The 24,067-nt window shown below is 42.8% G+C and overlaps 1 protein-coding gene across 1 annotated transcript; it reads left to right on the top strand.

The window, feature by feature from the left end:
- The first annotated feature begins 314 nt into the window (after nt 1-314).
- Nucleotides 315-11,821, top strand: LOC123161854 (structural maintenance of chromosomes protein 1). The gene is made up of 18 exons (XM_044579679.1): nt 315-879; nt 949-1,185; nt 1,291-1,524; nt 1,862-2,100; nt 2,581-2,847; nt 2,982-3,252; nt 3,967-4,091; nt 4,578-4,687; nt 4,769-4,876; nt 4,969-5,108; nt 5,205-5,294; nt 5,380-5,588; nt 5,697-5,866; nt 9,058-9,167; nt 9,352-9,731; nt 10,624-10,875; nt 11,308-11,535; nt 11,617-11,821. Exons 1-18 carry the CDS (start codon nt 412-414, stop codon nt 11,663-11,665), a joined length of 3,687 nt encoding a protein of 1,228 aa, XP_044435614.1. The 5' UTR covers nt 315-411; the 3' UTR covers nt 11,666-11,821.
- The last annotated feature ends 12,246 nt before the right edge of the window (nt 11,822-24,067 follow it).

Raw genomic sequence — 24,067 nt, forward strand, 5'->3', positions numbered from 1 at the left:
GAGAAAACCCGTTAAAAAGCCGAAAACACATGCGAAAAAATAAAATCTGGAGGGAGCATCCAGAGCGTGACACGTGGCGAATGGTTGAGAGTGCGCCAAGTGACACTGATCGTTGCGAGGCTTCTGAAGGAGCGCTCGTTAATTAGTTGCTTTCATGTAACGTTGATCTATTTTTTTTAAAATCTAAACTCATCATTTTTAGGCGATGGAGATTTTTCTTCGTCACAAAGAGGAATGTTTCCGCGGAATATTGCGTAGTCCATTGAATCGGTGGGCCTAAATGTGAGCAGAAAACGGCCCTGGATGGATGCAACAGGCATCCGTCTCCTTCCCCGTGCACTTCGAATCTCCTTTCGACGAAAACCCTATTTCAGTTAGGAAGGGCAAGGGGAACTAGGAGGCGGGCAAGACATGGCGGCCGCGGCGGCCTCCGTTGGACACAGCAGCAAAGGCGGCGGTGGGCGGATCCATCGGCTGGAGGTGGAGAATTTTAAGTCGTACAAGGGAACGCAGACCATCGGTCCCTTCTTCGACTTCACGGCCATCATCGGTCCCAATGGCGCCGGCAAGTCCAATCTCATGGACGCCATCAGTTTTGTGCTCGGCGTCCGCTCAGCACACCTCCGTGGCGCCCAGCTCAAGGACCTCATCTACGCCCTCGACGACCGCGACAAGGAGGCCAAGGGTCGCAGGGCCTCCGTACGCCTCGTCTACAACCTCCCAGGCACCGGCGGCGAGCTTCACTTCACCCGCACCATTACCGGCGCCGGTGGCAGCGAGTACCGTATCGATGGCCGTCTCGTCACGTGGGACGACTACAACGCCAAGCTCAGATCCCTCGGCATTCTCGTCAAGGCCCGCAACTTCCTCGTTTTCCAGGTCTTCACTAATTCTTCCTCCTCGATTAGCAATAATTCCAGAGACGTGACATGAGCATTTGCGTTGCAGGGTGACGTGGAATCCATTGCCTCCAAGAATCCTAAGGAGCTCACTGCACTCCTGGAGCAGATTGCCGGCTCTGACGAGCTCAGGAGGGAGTACGACGAATTGGAGGAACAGAAAACCAGTGCCGAAGAGAAATCTGCACTTGTCTATCAAGAGAAAAGGACCATCGTCATGGAGAGGAAGCAGAAGAAGGCGCAGAAGGAAGAGGCAGAGAAGCATCTGCGCTTACAGCAGGACCTGGTACTTCTCCCACACTCATTTCTTTTGTTCTGAAAAATCTCAAGTTTGGGTTACTTGCTTACCAAATATTCACATTATGCGCCCTATGTCTTTGCTTGTTTTCAGAAACTGTTAAAAACAGAGCATCTCCTATGGCAACTCTACAGCATTGAAAAAGACATGGAAAAAATAGAAGCCGAGCTTGAGGATGATAGACGTTCTCTTCAGCAAGCGCGCGAAGATAATCAATCCTCTGACAATGGACTTGCCGCAAAAAGGAAGGAGCAAAGTGCATTTCTCAAGAAAATTACCTTATGCGAGAAGAGTATGTCGAAGAAAAAGGTTGATATTGACAAAAAGGTAGGTGCCTTATTTTCACTCCTAAACCCCACCACTTCCATCATGACATTTCTGTTTGCGGCTGTATGAGCAGTTTATCAAATTCTTTTCTTCTGTTCTGTTTTCTCATGGCATCATACAACTTAGACTCACATTCATCTATTAAGCTGCTGATCATTGTATTTGTTCTTAATTATGTGTTTAATTTTTAGCTTCTTGCAATTTAGAATTTGTGGTAGAATTCTTATTAGTAGGTGAAACAAGGCCTTGCCTTCTAGAGATTTAGAGTGTACCAATGTCGTTGAAATTATGAATTGGGCATGTTAATTACATCCTAATTGATATGTTTCTTCTTCAGCAACCCGAGCTTCTTAGATTGAAAGAGCAAATATCTCGGCTCAAATCCAAAATCAAAAGCTGCAACAAAGAGATTGACAAAAAGAAGGATGATAACAATAAACATTTGGAAGAGATGAAAAGGCTGCAGAGTGCTTTGGCTGATGTCACAAGTGCTATTGAGGAGTTGAACGAGCAAGGCCAAGATAAAGGAGTGAAACTGCAATTAGCCGATGACCAAGTCCAGGAATATCATAGAATGTGAGTCTGACTGTCGTATCTCCATGTGTACTATCTAAGGAGAGTAACACCATTGTGTCTTGTCTATCTTTCTAGTTTCTAGGCATAAAACTAGTGTCAAAAATGGTCTTACATTATGGGATGGAGGGAGTACTTGGGAGTTGAATGAGCGATGCGAGTCTCAAAATCATAGAATGATATGTATTTCTTAACAAACTTTGAATGCTAGAACATCTATTTGTGAGAGGGGGGGGGGGGGGGGGGGGGTAAGACAAGTCTATAGGTAGATAGTACATGCAACGAGGCCATACTGTATGATTTGGTTTTACAATCACCTTCGCTACCTCGCAAAATCTGTGAGCTTTTTCAGTTTTTTATTAGTTATGAATAACTGCGACAAAATGGATAAATTTAAACTTTTTGAACAATGTCTTTGCATTCTTTTGATATTTGTGCGTGCATCCCTATGACGGCTTCATTGGACCTTAACTTCTGTTACAGCAAGGAAGATGCAGGAATGAGGACAGCAAAGCTGCGAGATGAGAAGGAAGTATTAGACAAAGAGCTAAATGCTGATATTGAAGCCAAAAAGAATTTAGAGGAGAATATGCAACAGCTGCGTAGCCGTGTTGATGAGATATCATCACAGGAGAGTGAATTGCAGACAAAGTTTAATAAGATTCTTCATTCAATCCCCAAGCATGAAGATGAGCTTACACGTTTACGTGAGGATCATAACAAGATTGCAAAGGAACGCCAATCTTCAGGGTTAGTCCATAGCAAAGTACTTTGATCTCGATGGGTTGCTTGTTCGAATCATTCAGTGTATTAACTTTTGCTCTACCATAAATGTTAGTTTTGAATTTTGATGTCCAATACATTATTTTTTAAACTTCATGCAGAGCTAAGTATTTGACATTGAAGCAGAAGGTGGATGAGATAGATACGCAGTTACGTGAACTCAAAGCTGTGAAGCATGAAAGTGAGCGGGATGCTCGATTTTCAGAAACTGTTAAGAGTCTTAAGAGGCTATTCCCTGGAGTCCATGGTCGCATGACTGAACTTTGTCGGCCCTCACAAAAGAAATACAACCTTGCTGTCACTGTTGCCATGGGAAAATTCATGGATGCAGTAGTGGTTGAAGATGAAAGCACAGGAAAGGAATGCATTAAGGTGCTGCTTTCATGATTTTAGTTAGCTTGTCTTCCAACATTTTTTTTATATATTTGGAAAACAAATTATACTGTCCGTTTTAGTGAATGCTGTTACTTACTTTTTGTTTAATTCAAAACGTATTTCTCCAGAATACATAGCACTTGTTAAATGAAATCGAACAACCAGTGCGCCACTAATATTTGCTTGCATGGTTTTCGAAGAGATGTATGTATACTAAAAATCGATGTAGTTCCAATCTATGGAATCTTCCTATAATTCATGTGAAGCGTTAAAATAAACTTGGATGGGTTTCAACTTATCAAATGGATGTCAAAGTCACATGGACGGATGGTTGGTGCATGATGGATAGCACCCTAAGGACGTGATACTGTTATTGCAAGACTTGCCTTGGGCGAACTTCACCTGAATGAGGCTACTGTAGTTCCATATCCACTGTCGTAGAATGCCACACTTTCTTAGCTACCTTGCCCACTTGTCTTACACTCATTATTTTGACATAGTTGTGGCAAACAATTCGTACACCAAAAAGTGGCAAACCACACTTTGTAGCCGTTTTTCTGGCAAAACAAAAGATATCAACCAAATAGGAACAGTCCATCAATCACGTTTTGCATTTGTGTTTGTCACGTTATAGAATTTTCTGATTTAAGTTGGTCCTTTACTTTTGCATCATCCAGAACGTGCAGTAACTTTATGTCTCCTGTGCTGCAGTATTTGAAGGAACAACGTCTTCCTCCACAGACATTTATTCCCTTACAATCGATCCGTGTGAAGCCAATAACCGAGAGGTTGCGTACCCTTGGAGGATCTGCACAGTTGATCTTTGATGTGATACAATATCCTTTTTTTCTGTATCTTGGTGAATTTTGCTGCATGCTCCTTTTTTTTGGGTATCCTTTCGAGTTTTCAGTGATCAAATCAAATGTTCATCTACCAGATGATTTTATCTGCCTTACTGAATACTATTGCTTTTGCAGTTTATACTTGTTGTAAAAATTTGTAATGCATCATTCCATGGAGTGAGAAGAGCTGTTGACATTTATCAACCTTGATCGCCCCCATGTGGATATCCATTTTCTATAAAAAATTCATTTCTTTTTCCCCCAGAAAACTTCAAAGGCCCTTTCACTTATTTCTAGACTAGTATTATTATTCAATTTTGTTTGCACACTTGCTTGCTTGTGGTTTTGTTATTTGGTGCAGTCTTTTGCTTCTTGTGTCAGTTGTCGATGAGCTATATTTCAACGAATTTGTATGGTCAAACGCAAACATTTGTGCCAAATTGTTTGGTTTTGTTTGTCATTTGTGCCTTAACATTATACATTTGATCGAGCTTTGGAGAAAGCAGTTCTGTATGCTGTTGGGAATACACTTGTCTGTGACAAACTTGATGAAGCTAAAACTCTTAGTTGGAGTGGTGAAAGGTACAAGGGTAAGTGCATGCGCTCATGTTCTGAAATGAAATTTTCTAAAAAAAATTATGCTTTCTTGGCTCTCACATGTATGTATTTAGTCGTTACTGTCGATGGGATACTTTTGACTAAATCTGGCACAATGACTGGTGGAGTAAGCGGTGGAATGGAAGCTAGATCAAATAAATGGGACGACAGCAGAATAGAATGTACGTATCCTTTTTTTTTCTATTATTACCAATAGATATGTGCAATATCTTGTAATTTGCCTTACTGGGTCTTCATGCAATATGTGATGTAGCTCTGAAGAAGAAGAAAAGTAAACTAGAGGCTGAAATGTCCGAACTTGGTTCCCCCAGGGAGTTGCAGAGAAAGGAGCTTGCTGTATCTGAGAAAATAACTGGACTCGAGAAAAAGTTACATTACTCGAATGTCGAACAGGTTGGTAGATAATTTTGACTACCCTTGACAATACTTTAAACTCTCCTAGAACAGTGCTATTTCCTGGCTGTTTCTAATACTATTTCTTGTGTGCAGAATAATCTCAAAGAGAAGCTACACAAATTGGCATCTGAGAAACGTAATATTGAGAAAGAAATTGATCATCTGGAGCCAGGAAAGGAGGAGGTGATATATAAATGTGTTCAACTGTTGTTTAAGTCAGGTTCCAAGTGTCACTTGTGCACCAGTCACTAATACATAATTTTCTTAGTTGGAAAGCCGTCTTGCTAAAAACGAACGGGAAGTAAGAAAGCGGGAGAAAAAAATAAATGAGATAGTCGACAGGATTTACAAGGATTTTAGCACGTCAGTTGGTGTGAAGAACATTCGTGAATATGAAGAAAAGCAACTGAAAGATGCTCAAGCACTGCAGGAGAGGAAGCTAAGTCTGAGCAATCAATTATCGAAACTGAAATACCAGTAAGTAATCCTTCATTTATTGTTTTCATGGGAATCAACTGGCCAAGTCTACATTTACTTTCATGTGCATACCTCATATGGCATTCGGGGCATGATTTTGTTCTGCAGGCTGGAATATGAACAAAAGAGAGATATGCATGCTCCTATTGCAAAGTTAAACAACACACATGAGACCCTAGAGAAGGAGCTGAAGGGCTTGCAGGAGAGAGAAACTCGTGCTAAGGCTGATGCTGAACATATTTCAAATCAGATGGAAGAGCTGAAGGCTGAGGCTGAAGGTACACTTCTGAAGTATTTTGTCTATTTTCATGTTGTCCTTGACAAGGATGCAAGTGGGGTGGGATGCGTCCAGCCTGCACCTGCCTTCTCTGCTTGTGGTTGAGCTGGGTTGATGCGGCAGCCCGCACTGCCCGCAAGCTTCGCCGGTTAATGTGGCAGCCTGCACACGCCACGATTTTTAGTCCCAACGAATGCCTGATGGTTTCAGTTGTGCATTTTCAAATACTAAAAACTGAAGAATAAAACAACCAGAAATATGAAAAAAAAATCCTCTAAGCCTGGTTGTTTTCTCCATCAAGTTAGACCCAGCCTAGAAGATGACACATGGCAACACAAATCTCATAGCACCTGTATCTTCTCCAACTCGTTCCATCCCCAACCTAGGGCAGCCCGGTGCACGTAGCCCCCGCTTGCGCAGGGTCTGGGGAAGGGTCCGACCACTTTGGGTCTATAGTACACAGCCTTTCCCTACATTTCTGCAAGAGGCTGTTTCCATCTCCATCTTTGATGTTGTAAGAAAATGGCTGCTGAGCACAGCACATCATCAAGGCGCATTCCTGTCGTTGAGTGTGATCAGTAACATGAAGTTCTTGATCACGGTCACTTGGTGAAGACTACAAATAGCTCCCCCATAAACCATATGGGAAGCATTGTCTTGTATATCATCTTCGCATGTACCCATCATACTTCAGTGGACCTTCAAGCTTCAAGCATATGTCCATTCATCAATGTCTCTATGAAGTTTGTTTAAGTTCTTCGAATATATCACTCATAACCTTATGGGAAGCCTCTTCGTGTAGACCATCTTCACATGTCCATCACGTGATCATCCACAAGCTTAGTTCCTCGAGATACCTATCTTGAACTCGCCCTTATCTACCTTGATGCCCATCTTCACTTGATTTCATCCTCACATGGGCTACTTGAAATCTTTCTTTTGTTGCAAGCCCATGAGAATCACCTAACCCATAGACATAGAAAACATATACTCCCTCTGTCCGGAAATACTCGTCGGAGGAATGGATGTATCTAGATGTATTTTAGTTCTAGATACATTCATTTTTATGCATTTCTTCGACAAGTATTTCAGACGGAGGGAGTAGTATGGGTTAGTTCACAAAATACAATTCGCAAGTGCTTACCATATCACTAGATCCCATGTGGTACACTCATGGTTTTTGAGTCGCGACTTGTCAAGTTGCCGCCAGCTCTGCAGCTCGGCGATTAGTCGACCCAAGTCGCTGTATAGTCGCCAGTCGCTCTGATTTCTAGAAAACGACTTGGCGATTAGTCGGCGACTATACAGCTACTCAAAAACCATGGGTACACTATTTGCGCTTGTGTGTTGACCGTCTAGAATTCAATCTTTGAGCTTTATCTTGGTCAACCTTTATCTTTATTCCATACTCTATCAGTCTATCTTGATGTCTTGAAGCCACATTGAACTCTTCTCTTCACTTTATTGCTTCCATATCGGAGATAGAGCGGCGGTGGAGGAATGGCCGAGCTCTAGCCACAATCCAGTAAGGGGAGGTCTTTGGAGCTGCTAATGACTACAGCCTAGGAGAAAGGTTGCCAGTGGAGATGGAGGCGCCGCCGTTGAGTGTACTGTCAGGAGATGTGGGGATATCTTTTAGGCATCTTGTGGATACGTTGGCTGTCCACTGCAGCCAGCCTGGTTCAATCCGCGGGTACAATGCGGCCATATGCAGTCAACCCACGAGAAAGTATGTGGGCTTGCTTTGGGAGGTGGGATACTGGGTTAGCAGGCAGGCCTGCCACACTTGCACCCGTAGTTCTTGATTGCCAAGTAGGTGGCTCTTTTAGGGATGCCAGTTGGCTGATCCATGTCCCTTGCCATTTAATTGGTTCATTGCTGCTTAATTTAAGTACCAAAGAACCCATATCACAGTTATTGCACCTTATTGTTCCTTAAGCTTAGTTTTCCAGCTCTACCAGAAGTAATGGCATTGTGCATTTGCTTAGTAGTATCCGTACCTGAATATGTACTGTTTGGGCTGATGAACTTGCTGTTTCCTTTCCATAGAGGTATACTAGTTCATCCTTGTATTTTGTGCAAAGATTTTCTTATGGAGTTCTGTTGATTGTTTCTAAATGGTGTTTTGAAATGTAATACATCTGCTAGCGTTCTCAATGTTCAATAAAGCATTTTTTTAGCGGCGCTTAATCGTTTTTAAGTGCTGAGTGTTGCTAGCTTCGCTTCTGCCCTGGATGCAGATTTTAGCGTTGAGTGTTTTTAGCGCAATTAAGTGGGCAATTTAGCGCTAGGTGCTGGCTGAGCGTGCGCGCGCCTAATCGATGAAATAGTGATGGAAACGGTCGTGCGGGAACAGAAAAGTGTAGACGGGAGGGGAAAGGGGGTATAAAGGCCACGGCCCAAATTGGCCTGGTGGCTAGGGTAGAAGCGGAGGGGTAAGGAGAGGCTGTTGCGGCGGCTCCTGGAGGCACGGCTCCCTGGTCCTCCTCGACGTCCACTCTATTCAGTCAGGTGAAGATTGAGACTGATTCCTCCTCTCATTGTTCTTTATGCAGATCTTACTCCTCTGTTCTGTACTTCTGTTCTTTAGTTCTTCTTCTTCCTCATCTGTTCCAGATCCAGTGCAGCAGTGCTCCTATTCCTCCTCTGCAGCTCTGCCTCTCTCCTGTACTCATCGCCAAATTTGTCTAGGAATTGCATAAGTATGGAGGCAGGAGATGATGCTACTGCTAGTGATGCTGCATCAGCACAAGAGAGAGCACTGGCACTGAAGAGGAACTCAGAGGAATTGCATAACTACGGAGGCAGGAGATGATGCTACTGCTAGTGAGAGGAACTGCATTTTATATGCTATTTCAGTTACCTATGTGCTATGTTTCATATTTTCCTGTGTATTCAAAAACAGCCAAATTCAGGCCAATTTACAAAAAACGCTTAATCGCATAACTCATTGCTCTAAACTGTGTGGCCTTCCGCTCCGCTTCCGCTTTCCGCTTTTTTGAACATCGAGCGTTCTTGTGAGTGTCAACCGAGCTCTTGCTGTGAATTTTAAACTGAGCATGCCACACGAAGCGTCTTGTGAGTGTCAACCGAGCTCTTCATAACGAATATCAGCTTGTCCAAAATTTTAGTACATCTTATTCCTTCTCCATTCACCTTTGTACTGATTCATGAAACTCTTCACTAAAACAGACTGGAAGTTGAAGTCAGATGAATGTGAGACAGCAATTGAGGAACTAAAGAAACAGAATGATAGTGTTGCTGCTGCATTGGCAAAGCTGGATCGCCAAGTGAAGTTAAAGGTAGGTTTCTCTAACAGTACAACTGCTTTCATCGAATATTCATTTAGACAGTTTTAATAGGGTTATGGCTGAAGCCTGTTAAACAATTGATTTCTTCGTTGTTTTTGTTTGGGTTTGTGTTTAGACAATTTATATTGGCAATCTTAAGGCTGATGCAGTAATGAAACCTTCGTTGTTCTTGTAGGAGGGACAGATAGTTCAACTTAGATCACGCCAACGTGAGATTCATGAGAAGTGCGACCTGGAGCAGTTAAAGCTTCCTACAGTTAATGATCCAATGGACACTGGATCATCCTCACAGGAACTTGTCCTTGATTACAACCAGCTTAGTGAAATCTACCTGAAAGGAGTGCGGCTGTCTGACCGTGACAAACTTGAGGCAGAGTTCAAACAAAAAATAGGTGCACTAATGGCTGAGATTGAACGCACTGCTCCAAACTTAAAAGCACTGGACCAATATGAAGCACTTCAAACGAAGGAAAAAGAGGTGAGCGAGAAGTTTGAAGCAGCTAGGAAAGAAGAGAGAGAGGTAGCTGACAAGTATAACTCTGTCAAGCAAAGAAGGTATTGCCCAATTATTTTCGTCTCTAGTTATGGTACTGTTTACTTGCTTCTTTATTTTCAATACAAATGTATGCTGAATTGCTGATCGAACTGTGGAGTTTCGCTTGAATGATTGGCATATAGGACTAGCAAAATTCTATGGAATTCCACTTTCTAGCACAGCTTAAACTTAATATATGTGATGGTCAGGACGAGCCTGCATTATCTGACCGGAAACCGCAGCTTAAACTTAATATGTCACTTATGTTATTATTTGTATGCTCAGGAAGTGTTCTATTTTGGAAACCACTCATCTAAGTGCTCAATTTATGTCAGAGCTCTAATATATTTACACAAGATCTTACTAATATATTCACTGTTGAAAACATGATAATACGTGAGCATCAATTGGTGCTACCCCAACTCTATCACGTATAATGATGATATGTGTGACGGAGTTGTGGTAGAGAAGCTTGTCCAACATTGTGTGCGATGGTTTGGGGATATACACATACACTGCAGGCCTCCAGAAGCGCCAGTGCATAGTGGAAGTGCATATATAACGTGCTGATAATATCAAGAGAAGTTGGGTAGATCGAACTTCTAGCCATGAACAGGGGTGCGTGGAAGTTAGCTATCCATGTGCCAGAACTATGACTATGATTTTGAGATCTTATGGGTTTCAACTCTAGCCTACCTTAACTTGTTTGGGGCAGAAAGGCTTTGAAAATATGATAATATGCTGCATTCTTTTGAAAGAAATCAGACATTATTTGATTTCAGCTTACTATAGCCTCAGATTATTGATTATTCTTAATCAAGCATTGTCGAATTTCATGTATCTTTTTCGGTTTCAAGTTAACATATTGCCTGCTCAGGATATATTTTTGGGTCTGAATATTGTTTTGCTTAGGTATGAGCTGTTCATGGAAGCCTTTGATCATATATCTAAAGGCATAGACAAAATCTATAAGCAGTTAACAAAAAGTCACACGCATCCGCTCGGAGGAACAGCATATTTAAACCTAGAAAATGAAGATGAGCCATTTCTTCATGGAATCAAGTACACAGCTATGCCACCTACGAAGCGCTTTAGAGATATGGAACAGTTATCCGGTGGGGAGAAGACTGTTGCTGCACTGGCATTGCTTTTTGCCATTCACAGGTAAAATATTTCTGGTAAACATGGCAATATATTTCCTTTATCATGTTCCCTGTTATTGATTAAAAAAACTGCCTTGTTCATTAGTTAGTTGTAACATTGTTTGCAGTGAATGACTTAGTTATTTATACAGAAATTACATATTGTGCTTTAAGTGGTCACATGTTCTCTTCAGGCGCCAATTTTGCTTCTAATACATCTTGGTGTTTCTTCTGTACCCCATGATTATGTTTTTTTTGGGAGTATACCCCATGATTATGTAGTAGGTACCATTTTCAATGTAGGATAGATTACGTAATCTATATTTTCTTGGCCTTTGTAACTACAGTTTGGTAGGGTAAATTGCTCTTTTTGAACATCCCCATATGTTGTGGTGCGTGTGAGCCACATGCAGACCTTTTGTCCAAAACGTAAACATGTGCGGCAATTGTGCAGTTTCAGGCCATCACCATTCTTCATACTGGATGAAGTCGATGCAGCTCTAGATAATTTAAATGTTGCCAAGGTTGCTGGGTTTATTCGATCAAAGTCATGCGAACGTGCTGGCGAAGAGCAAGATGGTGATGGAGGTTGTGGGTTTCAGAGTATTGTCATATCTCTGAAGGATAGCTTCTACGACAAAGCTGAAGCACTGGTTGGTGTTTATCGGGATTCAGAAAGAAGGTGAAAAGTGCACTTTTGTTAGTATTACCTTTTTTTCATGTTTCATGTACGCTGATCCTTCAACTCAAATCTGACATGCAGCTGCTCCAGAACCCTCACCTTCGACCTTACGAAGTATAAAGAAGCATGAAATCCACTCCTGTTGGAGTCTTCCTACGTGTTAATCTGTGATGGTGATAATTATCGTCAACTGATTCTGTATTTCAACTTGTGTATATGAGTAGTTAATGTAGAAACGGCACAAAACTACAGTACCATTAGAAGTTAATGTGTTTTTGTGTGCTTATATGTTCCGTCTTTGCAAGAATTAGTTTTTTTTTGCGGGGTTTTGCAAGAATTAGTTGATGGGCATATATCACCACACCAGCATGCGGGAACGACGTGTTCTTCATTTTAGGCATGTTTGGACGCTAAGCGATGGCCAAATGTCTTCCCAGGTAAACAAGGGATTGCTTAAATCGACAAGAAATCTTGCCATATCGCAATGACAGGCCAAATGCGGCATATTGCAATAGATAGTAGGGTAGCCTGATGCATGTAGCTCCTGCTTGCACAAGTTCCGAGGAAGGGTCCGACAAGTTTGGGTCTATTGTACATAGTCTTTGCATACATTTATGTAAGAGAATGTTTCCAAGACTTAAACCTGTGACCTCGTGGTCATAAGGCAACGGCTTTTACCACTGCGTCAAGGCTCCGCTTAGTATTTGTTTTTTTTTCCTAAGTGATATAGATCTAATGTCAGATATTCTGATGTTGGGTCATCAACTCGCACGGTGCGTGAATGCTCACCCCTTCGTTCCTTGCTCATCTTCCTTCCTCCTCTTGGGCTTCATCTGGGTGGCGATTCCTGACTTCACAATTGATTGAGATTTGAGTGTTGTTGTTCGCACATGAACACGTCACCGTGTACCTCCAACGTCGAGGGTGATACACCGTAACTCATGTCGAAGAAGACCCGTGAGGAAGCGCGGTACGCAAGCAATCCGGTGTGCATTTTTGAGCACCCAAAACCCCACACGCTCAAAAGGGACCCCGTCTGGACGTGCGGCGGCTATGGGCTATCCTAGGTCGATTCGCTCGCCCCTAGGACCTCGAGGATTGCTGCCCTTCAACACGAAGAACTAGAGAGAAAGAACAAGGGAGAGAAGTAAAAACGAGGGTAAAAAATAGTATATTGATTTGTCGATTGTGTGTTGTTCAATCGGCCGTTACCTCTCATCTATTTATGAGGCGACTGGACTTCCCGTACAAGAAAAGGACTAAAAAGTCCATCCAAAACGTCAAAAACCCTAACCTAACTCGGACAGGAATCTTTGCCAATTTTTCGGATCAACTTGGTCTCACCGATTGGTTTGCTTCGGTCCCACCGAGTGAACGTGGCCAACTTTCTGTAACTTTCTGCAATATTCCGGATCTACTCGGTCTCACCGAGTCAATCAACTCGGTCGGTCCGAAATGACTCTGTAGCTTCTGTTTTTGATCTTGTTTTGCCTCCACAATTGCATACGACCTTGGATTAAGACGATTTTTATATCAAAATCAACCGATTCGACGAGATGCACAACTTTCATGTTGAAACGTTTTCCATCAGAGGCCATATTAATTGAGTTTATGGCCATTTTATAATCTGATGTCAATATGAGCATCTCTGAACTTGTCATAACTTTTGCATCCGAGCTCCGTTTTAGACCATCTTCATATCCATCTTGATCTTCTCGAATAGAGCTATCCCATGGTGACTTCCAATCATAACTTTAAATTAATCTTGACATATATTTAAGAAACTTTTATGATTGTGCCACTTTCAAGCGTCAACACATGCCCCCCTGTTTTTCGGCAAAGCCAGCGTGCCGAAAAATCACTTATACCATGTTTGTTCTAAGGACGATGTCAACACTCCATCGACCATTTATATGTGCTTAGGGCGATAAATATATATCGGCCATTGATTTTAATTTCTTGTTCACATTATACCTTGGAACCGATTACCACCAATCGACTTTAAAGAGATGGGAATGAACCCGTTCCTTGTAGCACTAAGGAAATCAAACTCTGAGAGGTCACGCCCTGTTAAGCAAGTAACATCAGGATGATTCCAATCCACCGATGCATCGACCAAAGCAACACAAGCCGAATTATCCGCGTAAATGATTTCTACCTCATCATCGACCCATTGTATTAAGAATTGATGCATGGTAGATGGCACACATTGGTTAGCATGAAACCAATCGCGGCCTAATATAACATTATAGTTACCTTGTGTTGGGGAACGCGGTAATTTCAAAAAATTTCCTACGATCACGCAAGATCTATCTATGTGATGCATAGCAACGAGAGGGGGAGTGTATCTTCATACCTTTGAAGATCCTAAAGCGGAAGCGTTTATCAACGCGGTTGATGTAGTCGTACACCTTCACGACCCGTCCCGATCAAGTACCGAAAGTACGGCACCTCCGCGTTCAGCACACGTTCAGCTTGATAACGTCCTCGCCATCTTGATCCAGCAAGACGGGCGAAGTAGTAGATGAGTTCCGGCAGCACGACGACGTGGTGATGGTGTTGGTGAAGAACAATCTCCGCAGGGCTTCGCCTAAGCACTATGGAAACTATGATGGAGGATAAACTAGAGGGGACGGGGTTGTCGGCACACGGCTGGGTGTTTCTTGATGTGTCTTTGGTGCTAGCCCTACCCCTCTATTTATATGTTGAGCCTTGGGGTCGAAACTTGGAGTAAAAGCCTCCACAAAGTCGGTTTCACCCGAAAGGCAAGAGTCCTTCTCGGACTCCAGGGCCAGACGCCAGGGTTCCCGGTGTTTGGACCCAGACGCCAGGGACCCTGGCGTCTGGCCCCTGGACTCCGCAAAACTTCCTTTTGCGCTTTCCAAAAACCTTGTGGGCTTTCTCCTTTGGCCCAAATAAAGTGTTCTCGTAGCCAAACATTTCGGGAAACATCCGGAACCCCTTCCGGTGAATTCTGGAACCCTTCCGGAGACCAAACACTATTATCCCATATATCAATCTTTATCTCCGGACCATTCCGGAGTTCCTCGTCATGTCCGTGATCATATCCGGGACTCCGAACAACATTCAATCACCAACATACATAACTCATATAATACTATATCGTTAACGAACGTTAAGCGTGGGGACCCTACGGGTTCGAGAACTATGTAGACATGACCGATACACCTCTCTGGTCAATAACCAATAGCGGAACCTGGATTCCCATATTGGCTCCTACATATTCTACGAAGATCTTTATCGGTCGAACCGCATAACAGCATACGTTGTTCCCTTTGTCATCGGTTAGGAAACATAACCATCTTTGATTAACAAGCTAGTCAAGTAGAGGCATACTAGGGACTATATGTTTTGTCTATGTATTCACACATGTACTAGGTTTCCGGTTAATAGAATTCTAGCATGAATAATAAACATTTATCATGAATTAAGGAAATAAATAATAACTGTATTATTTCCTCTAGGGCATATTTCCTTTACCTTGCACCTCGGTGATGAAGAATGTGGTGGCCAAAGTTTTGCTTCCCGCAGTGAGTTCCATGCACATCACACCTTTGGCCTCTGTCTTTTCTTTACCCTCAAATCCATTAAGTACCATATTGGTCTTCATCAATGCGTCATCATCTAACCCAAACTTCTTGAAGACCGAGTAGGGCATAAGATTTACCACAACACCACCATCAACAAGCATCCTAGCAACCGGCGATCCGTTAATATGACCTTTAAGGTACAATGGCTTCAAGTGTTTCACAGGTTCTTTTGGCTTCTCGAAGGTAGCGTTCTTAGGACCAAAATCTAGCTGGCCCACATCCTCTTCTTCACCTATAGCATGAAACTCGGCAGGTAAGTAATACACCATATTAATATCATACCTTCCCGAACCGGCGTAGATTCGTAATCCACCATCTCGTCTTCATCTCCCAATGTGTATATTGGGCTTAAAGTTTTCTCAATTGAAGGGGATGTTTCAGGTGGTGTGGACGATGTAATAGGAGTCACATCATCCTCTTTTGGTGGTGAAGGTGTTGCTGCAGCTAATGTAGAAGCATCTGCGTTTTCTTTTTGTTTAGGCCTCTACACTTGTTTCATGAGCGCCATGGGCCGAATTTCATTGAACAATTTGTCCCTTTGCTTATGAACTTGGCGCTCTACCTTCTCGTGGTTTCTCATGCGTTGTAATCTCCTTTTCATTGTCTTAGTTAAACCTGAAGGACACCACCTAGGTAGAATACATTTGGGATCCCTATGTTTGGCCCTGCTCGTGCTAGCCTCATGATCATTAGCCATGGAACCCTGTTGAACAATAAGAATATCACCATTAGAATTAGCCAGATTACCAACAATCGGCTTTGTGATCTCCTTTTGCTTGTCGCATTCTGAAATTTCCGCATTAGGTGACTTAACACGCCACACTTTTTTATCGACCTTGCTTGGAGAAAATCTTGTTGGCCGATTAGCACCATAGCTCAGACGGCCTTGTGTGCGATAATAAAGCCTCTCGCGAGCAGGCCTTCTAGGTACTGCCCACCCCATATGAAAAGCATAAGGAGTCATTGGGGGTTGCCCCCATCCTCCATTGAAGTCTCCCATGTAATATGGCTCATAGGGGGGGGGGGTTGTGACATCCATCGTGTCGGTACCCATGACCCATATGGCCCTGCATAGCGTCGAAACTATTGCTCCGAAGGCGATCTTGAACGCTTTGAATGTGATGGCCGATTAGAGCTAAAACCGTCCGCTTGACTTGCATATTTGGATAATAACATATCAAAAGTTGGCTTGATTTTCTTGTGCTTAGTTTCATTCTTTTTCCACTTGCCAACTTCTGAATTCTTGGGCCTGATCAATTTAACATGAGTATCCTCTTGCACTTGTGGTTGCCCCCGAGTGTAGCATTTTTTATAGTGATCTTCAACACTTCCTTGCCATCGGGTTGTTTCTCAAGCACAATGTTTCTTCCCAAGACCTTGTCGCCCTCCTTGCTATTCCTGGGTTCACCAATAACAACATTATCTTTATTAGCGGATTCGGCTATGTTAGGCCGAATTAACATTTTCTTCCCTTCCAAGTCCATGGTGTTTATCGGGAAGGGTTGTTTTATCAACTTGCATCTCAGCAAAATTCAATCGTCCGTCATTAATGGCCGATTGTATCTACCATCGAAAAACATTACAATCGTTAGTAGCATGAGAAAATGAATTATGGTACTTGCAATAAGCATGCCGTTTTAGCTCCTCAAACGGCGGTATGGTGTGTGATATTCTAATCATCTTGTCTTGCAAGAGAGCATCAAATATTTTATCACACTTTGATATATCAAAAGTAAACCTCATCTCCTCATCACGATTCTTGCGAATCGGCTTAAGAGCATTGCACTTATAGGATTTAGCCTTTGAGGACCAAACAAATCCAGTAGTATAGACATTAACCTCATCGTCCGAATTATCATCATTGTGTTCAACCATATGCATTCTAGGACAATCAGTTGTAGACCTATGGACCTCTTTACTTCGACTCTCTTGGGCCAAAGCTTTTTGTAAGACTTGATTAATGCTCGAAAACTCATAACTTTCTAGCCTCTCTTTAATGTAAGTTTTCAAACCATTAAGAACAAGATCCGCTAAGTCTCTCTCAGTTATCACTAAGCTAGAACATCAATTTTTTATATCTCTAAATCTCTTGACATAATCAGTGACCGATTCATCATGTTTTTGCCTAATCGATGTAAGATGTGACAATTTTAGCTCATTATCGCCGCTATAAAAGTGATCATGAAACTTTTGCTCTAATTGCGACCATAAGAGAATTGAGCCATGTGGCAAAGAAGCAAACCATGAAAATGCGGTCCCAGTTAAAGACAAGGGAAATAAACGCACTTTCAGTTCTTCTATGGAACTTGCTTGACCAAACTGCGCTAGATACTGACTAACATGCTCCCCATTGTTTTCATGCCCTCTCCACTAAATTTGACAAAATCAGGAACCTTATAACCTTGAGGGTACAAAACTGCATCAAAGTGTTCAGGATAAGGCTTTTGGTACACACGACTCTTTACTTTCTGCTCGTTTCCGAAAGTTTCTAGAAACATATGATACAAATCCTACCTTAATTTAGCTAAAATTGGATCCAAGGTAGACGAAGATGTTTGTGGCAATGACATAGGAGCAACCTGAGCACTAGCTAGCGATGCAACTTGTGGGATGGGCGCCGAGCCATAATTCGACGAAAGACCAAACATGCTTGCGTCTATAGGTGGTGTGACAAAGTGATTCGGCGTTGATGCCGAATTGGGCACGCTCATAATAGGATTATGATATGTAGGTGCAGCCACAAGCTGATTGGTTTGAGTAGGGTAAAAATTCAACGGCATATTATATTGTTGCTTCATAGGTGGTGCCGTTGAAATATGTAAAGTTGGACTAGGGTTTTCAGATATACCAACAGTACCACTAGATGACAGAGGCATATTTTTCTGAGCATTAGCACTAGCCACAAAAGAATTGTATGCCATCACATTACCCTTACTAACAAGACTCTCAATCACAGCCACTTGCTCTGGAGAAAAAACTTTACTCACAGTGATTTCATCTTGTTCGTTAATGAGAGAAGGGAAATTGACGTTTCCAACCAGAGTGATGTTGCCTTGACGATCCTTCCTGAAACTTGAAAGAAACGCCTCTAAGTCCTCCTCCTCGCGCTTCTTCTTGAGCGCCTCAAAAGCCTCTTCACGCTGCTTCTTGCGCGCTTCGTAGGCTTGGTGATGTTTATCCGATAGTTCATCAAGACCGGGCTTAATGATGTTATCGAGCTAACTTCTCAGGGCTTGGGGAGATTTGACATGGTTGATGATGATTCTTGATCTTTCTTCCCCAACGGAGTCGCCAAAAAGTGTGTTCGCACACGAACACATCACCGTGTACCTCCAACGCCGAGGGTGATGCACTGCAGCTCACGTTGAAGGAGACCCATCCGAAAGCGCGGTACGCAAGCAATCCGGTAGGCACTTTTGAGCACCCGAAACCCCACACGCCCGGGAGGGACACCGTCACCTCGAGGATCGCTACCCTTCAACACGAAGAACGAACGAAGAACGAGAGAGAAAGAACAAGGGAGAGATGTAAAAATGAGGGTAAAGAGTAGTATATTGATTTGTCGATTGTGTGTTGCTCAATCGGCCGTCACCTCTCATCTATTTATGAGGCGGCTGGACTTCCCGTACAAGGGAAGGACTAAAAAGTCCATCCAAAACATCAAAAACCCTAACCTAACTCGGACAGAAATCTTTGGCAATTTTCCGGATCAACTCGGTCTCACCGATTGGTTTGCTTTGGTCCCACCGAGTGAACGTAGCCAACTCTCTATAACTTTCTGTAATATTCCGGATCAACTCGGTCTCACCGAGTCAATCAACTCGGTCAGTCCGAAATGACTATGTAGCTTCTGTTTCTGACCTTGTTTTGCCTCCGCAGGTTGCACACGACCTCAGATTAAGACGATATTTATATCAAAATCAACCGATTGGACTAGACGCACAACTTTCATGTTGATGCATTTTCCATCAGAGGCCATATTAATTGAGTTTATGGCCATTTTATAATATGATGTCAATATGAGCATCTCTGAACTTGTCATAACTTTTGCATCTGAGCTCCGTTTTAGACCATCTTCATATCCATCATGATCTTCTCGAATAGAGCTATCCCATGGTGACTTCCAATCATAACTTTAAATTAATCTTGACATAGATTTAAGCAACTTTTATGATTGTGCCACTTTTGAGCGTCAACACATGCCCCCTGTTTTTTGGCAAGCTGGCGTGCTGAAAACTAACTTATACCATGTTTGTTCTAAGGACGATGTCAACACTCCATCGGCCATTTATATGTGCTTAGGGCGATAAATATATATCGGCCATTGATTTTAATTTCTTGTTTACATCATACTTGGAACCGATTACCACCAATCGGCTTTAAAGAGATGGGAATGAACCCGTTCCTTGTAGCACTAAGGAAATCAAACTCTAAGAGGTCACACCCTGTTAAGCAAGTAACATCAGGATGATTCCAATCCACCGATGCATCGGCCAAAGCAACACAAGCCGAATTATCCGCGTGAATGATTTCTACCTCATCATCGACCCATTGTATTAAGAATTGATGCATGGTAGATGCCACACATTGGTTAGCATGAAGCCAATCACGACCTAATATAACATTATAGTTACCTTGCACCTCGGCAATGAAGAATGTGGTGGCCAAAGTTTTGCTTCCCACAGTGAGTTCCATGCACATCACACCTTTGGCCTCTGTCTTTTCTTTACCCTCAAATCCATTAAGTACCATACTGGTCTTCATCAATGCGTCATCATCTAACCCAAACTTCTTGAAGACCGAGTAGGGCATAAGGTTTACCACATCACCACCATAAACAAGCATCCTAGCAGCCGGCGATCCGTTAATATGACCTTTGAGGTACAATGGCTTCAAGTGTTTCACCGGTTCTTTTGGCTTCTCGAAGATAGCGTTCTTAGGACCAAAATCTAGCTGGGCCACATACTCTTCTTCACCTATAGCACGAAACTCGGCAGGTAAGTAATACACCATATTAATATCCATACCTTCCCGAACCGGCGTGGATTCGTAATCCACCATCTCGTCTTCATCTCCCAATGTGTATATTGGGCTTAAAGTTTCCTCAATTGAAGGGGATGTTTCAGGTGGTGTGGACGATGTAATAGGAGTCGCATCATCCTCTTTTGGTGGTGAAGGTGTTGCTGCAACTAATGTAGAAGCATCCGTGTTTTATTTTTGTTTAGGCCTCCACACTTGTTTCGTGAGCGCCATGGGTCGGATTTCATTGCAAAATTCGTCCCTTTGCTTATGAACTTGGTGCTCTACCTTCTCGTGGTTCCTCATGCATTGTAATATCCTTTTCATTGTCTTAGTTAAACCTGGAGGACACCACCTAGGTAGAATACATTTGGGATCCCTATGTTTGGCCCTGCTCGTGCTAGCCTCATGATCATTAGCCATGGAACCCTGTTGAACAATAAGAATATCACCATTAGAATTAGCCAGATTACCAACAATCAGCTTTGTGATCTCCTTTTGCTTGTCGCATTCTGAAATTTCCGCATTAGGTGACTTAACACGCCACACTTTTTTATTGACCTTGCTTAGAGAAAATCTTGTTGGCCGATTAGCACCATAGCTCAGACGTCCTTGTGTGGGATAATAAAGCCTCTCGCGAGCAGGCCTTCTAGGTACTGCCCACCCCATATGAAAAGCACAAGGAGTCATTGGGGGTTGCCCCCATCCTCCATTGAAGTCTCCCATGTAATATGGCGCATAGGGGGGGGGGTGACATCCATGGTGTTGGTACCCATGACCCATATGGCCCTGCATAGCATCGAAACTCTTGCTCCAAAGGCGATCTTGAACGCTTTGAATTTGATGGCCGATTAGAGCTAAAACCGGCCTCTTGACTTGCATATTTGGATAACAACATATCAAAAGTTGGCTTGATTTTCTTGTTCTTAGTTTCATTCTTTTTCCACTTGCCAACTTCTGAATTCTTGGGACTGATCAATTTAACATGAGTATCCTCTTGCACTTTTGGTTGCCCCCCGAGTGTAGCATTTTTTATAGTGATCTTCAACACTTCCTTGCCATCGGGTTGTTTCTCAAGCACAATCTTTCTTCCCAAGACCTTTTCGCCCTCCTTGCTATTCCTGGGTTCACCAATAACAACATTATCTTTATTAGCGGATTCGGCTATGTTAGGCCGAATTAACATTTTCTTCCCTTCCAAGTCCATGGTGTTTATCGGGAAGGGTTGTTTATCAACTTGCATCTCAGCAAAATTCAATCGTCCGTCATTAATGGCCGATTGTATCTATCGTCGAAAAACATTGCAATCGTTAGTAGCATGAGAAAATGAATTATGGTACTTGCAATAAGCACGCCATTTTGGCTCCTCAAACGGCGGTATGGTGTGTGATATTCTAATCATCTTGTCTTGCAAGAGAGCATCAAATATTTTATCACACTTTGATATATCAAAAGTAGACCTCATCTCCTCATCATGATTCTTGCGAATTGGCTTAAGAGCATTGCACCTATAGGGTTTGGCCTTTGAGGACCAAACAAATTCAGTAGTACAGACATCAACCTCATCGTCTGAATTATCACCATTGTGGACCTCTTTACTTCGACTCTCTTGGGCCAAAGATTTTTGTAAGACTTGATTAATGCTCGAAAACTCATAACTTTCTAGCCTCTCTTTAATGTGAGTTTTCAAACCATTAAGAACAAGATCCTCCAAGTCTCTCTCAGTTATCACTAAGCTATAATATCGGTTTTTTATATCTCTAAATCTCTTGACATAATCAGTGACCGATTCATCATGTTTTTGCCTAACCGATGTAAGATGTGACAATTTCAGCTCATTATCGCCGCTATAAAAGTGATCATGAAACTTTTGCTCTAATTGCGACCATAAGAGAATTGAGCCATGTGGCAAAGAAGCAAACCATGAAAATGCGATGCCGGTTAAAGACAAGGGAGATAAACGCACTTTCATTTGTTCTATGGAACTTGCTTCACCAAACTGCGCTAAATACTGACTAACATGCTCCCATGTTGTTTTCGTGCCCTCTCCACTAAATTTGACAAAATCAGGAACCTTATAACCTTGAGGGTACAAAACTGCATCAAAGTGGTCAGGATAAGGCTTTCGGTACACACGACGCTTTACTTTCGGCTCGTTTCCGAAAGTTTCTAGAAACATCTGATGCAAATCCTCCCTTAATTTAGCTAAAATTGGATCCTAGCTAGATGAAGATGTTTGTGGCAATGACATAGGAGCAACCTGAGCACTAGCTAGCGGTGCGACTTGTGGGATGGGCGCCGGGCCATCATTGGACGGAAGACCAAACATGCTTGCGCCTATAGGTGGTGTGACAAAGTGATTCGGCATTGATGCCGAATTGGGCACGCTCATAATAGGATTAGGATATGTAGGTGCAGCCACAAGCTGATTGGTTTGAGTAGGGTAAAAATTCAACGGCATATTATATTGTTGTTTCATAGGTGGTGCCGATGAAATAGGTAAAGTTGGACTAGGGTTTTCAGATATACCAACAGTACCACTAGATGACGGAGGCATATTTTTCTGAGCATTAGCACTAGCCACAAAAGAATTGTATGCCATCACATTACCCTTACTAACAAGACTCTCAATCACAACCACTTGCTCTGGTGAAAAAACTTTATTCACAGTGATTTCATCTTGTTCGTCAATGAGAGAAGGGAAATTGACGTTTCCAACCGGAGTGATGTTGCCTTGACGGTCCTTCCTGAAACTAAACGCCTCTAAACCCTCCTCCTCGCGCTTCTTCTTGAGCGCCTCAAAAGCCTCTTCATGCTGCTTCTTGCGCGCTTCGTAGGCTTGGCGATGTTCATCCGATAGTTCATCAAGACCGGGCTTAATGATGTTATCGAGCTAACTTATGAGGGCTTGGGGATATTTGACATGGTTGATGATGATTCTTGATCTTTCTTCCCCAGCAGAGTTGCCAAGAAGTATGTTCGCACACGAACACGTCACCGTGTACCTCCAACGCCGAGGGTGATGCATCGCAGCTCACGTCGAAGGAGGCCCGTCCGGAAGTGCGGTACGCAAGCAATCCGGCAGGCACTTTTGAGCACCCGAAACCCCACACGCCCGGGAGGGACTCCGTCTGGACGCGCGGCGGCTATGGGATGCCCTAGGTCGATTCGCTCACCCCTAGGACCTCGAGGATCGCTGCCCTTCAACACGAAGAACAAACAAAGAACGAGAGAGAAAGAACAAGGGAGAGATGTAAAAACGAGGGTAAAAAATAGTATATTGATTTGTCGCTTGTGTGTTGTTCAATCGGCCGTCACCTCTCATCTATTTATGAGGCGGCTGGACTTCTCGTACAAGAAAAGGACTAAAAAGTCCATCCAAAACGTCAAAAACCCTAACCTAACTTGGACAGGAATCTTTGGCAATTTTCCGGATCAACTCGGTCTCACCGATTGGTTTGCTTCGGTCCCATTGAGTGAACGTGGCCAACTCTCTGTAACGTTCTGTAATATTCCGGATCAACTTGGTCTCACCGCGTCAATCAACTCGGTCGGTCCAAAATGACTGTGTAGCTTCTGTTTCTGACCTTGTTTTGCCTCCACAAGTTGCATACGACATTGGATTAAGACGATTTTTATATCAAAATCAACCGATTCGACGAGACGCACAACTTTTATTTTGAAATGTTTTCCAGCAGAGGCCATCTTAATTGAGTCTATGGCCGTTTTATAATCTGATGTCAATATGAGCATCTCTGAACTTGTCATAACTTTTGCATCCGAGCTCCGTTTTAGACCATCTTCATATCCATCATGATCTTCTCGAATAGAGCTATCCCATGGTGACTTCCAATCATAACTTTAAATTAATCTTGACATAGCTTTAAGCAACTTTTATGATT

This window comes from Triticum aestivum, chromosome 7B (assembly GCF_018294505.1).
Source record: "Triticum aestivum cultivar Chinese Spring chromosome 7B, IWGSC CS RefSeq v2.1, whole genome shotgun sequence".
In the NCBI taxonomy this organism is placed as follows: Eukaryota; Viridiplantae; Streptophyta; class Magnoliopsida; order Poales; family Poaceae; genus Triticum; species Triticum aestivum.

Excerpts from the sequence above, each read along its gene's own strand:
- LOC123161854 (XM_044579679.1), top strand. The coding sequence starts at position 412 with ATGGCGGCCGCGGCGGCCTCCGTTGGACACAGCAGCAAAGGCGGCGGT. Across the intron at positions 1,525-1,861 it reads AGGTTGATATTGACAAAAAG|CAACCCGAGCTTCTTAGATT; the intron begins GTAGGTGCCTTA and ends TTTCTTCTTCAG. Across the intron at positions 11,536-11,616 it reads TATCGGGATTCAGAAAGAAG|CTGCTCCAGAACCCTCACCT; the intron begins GTGAAAAGTGCA and ends TCTGACATGCAG.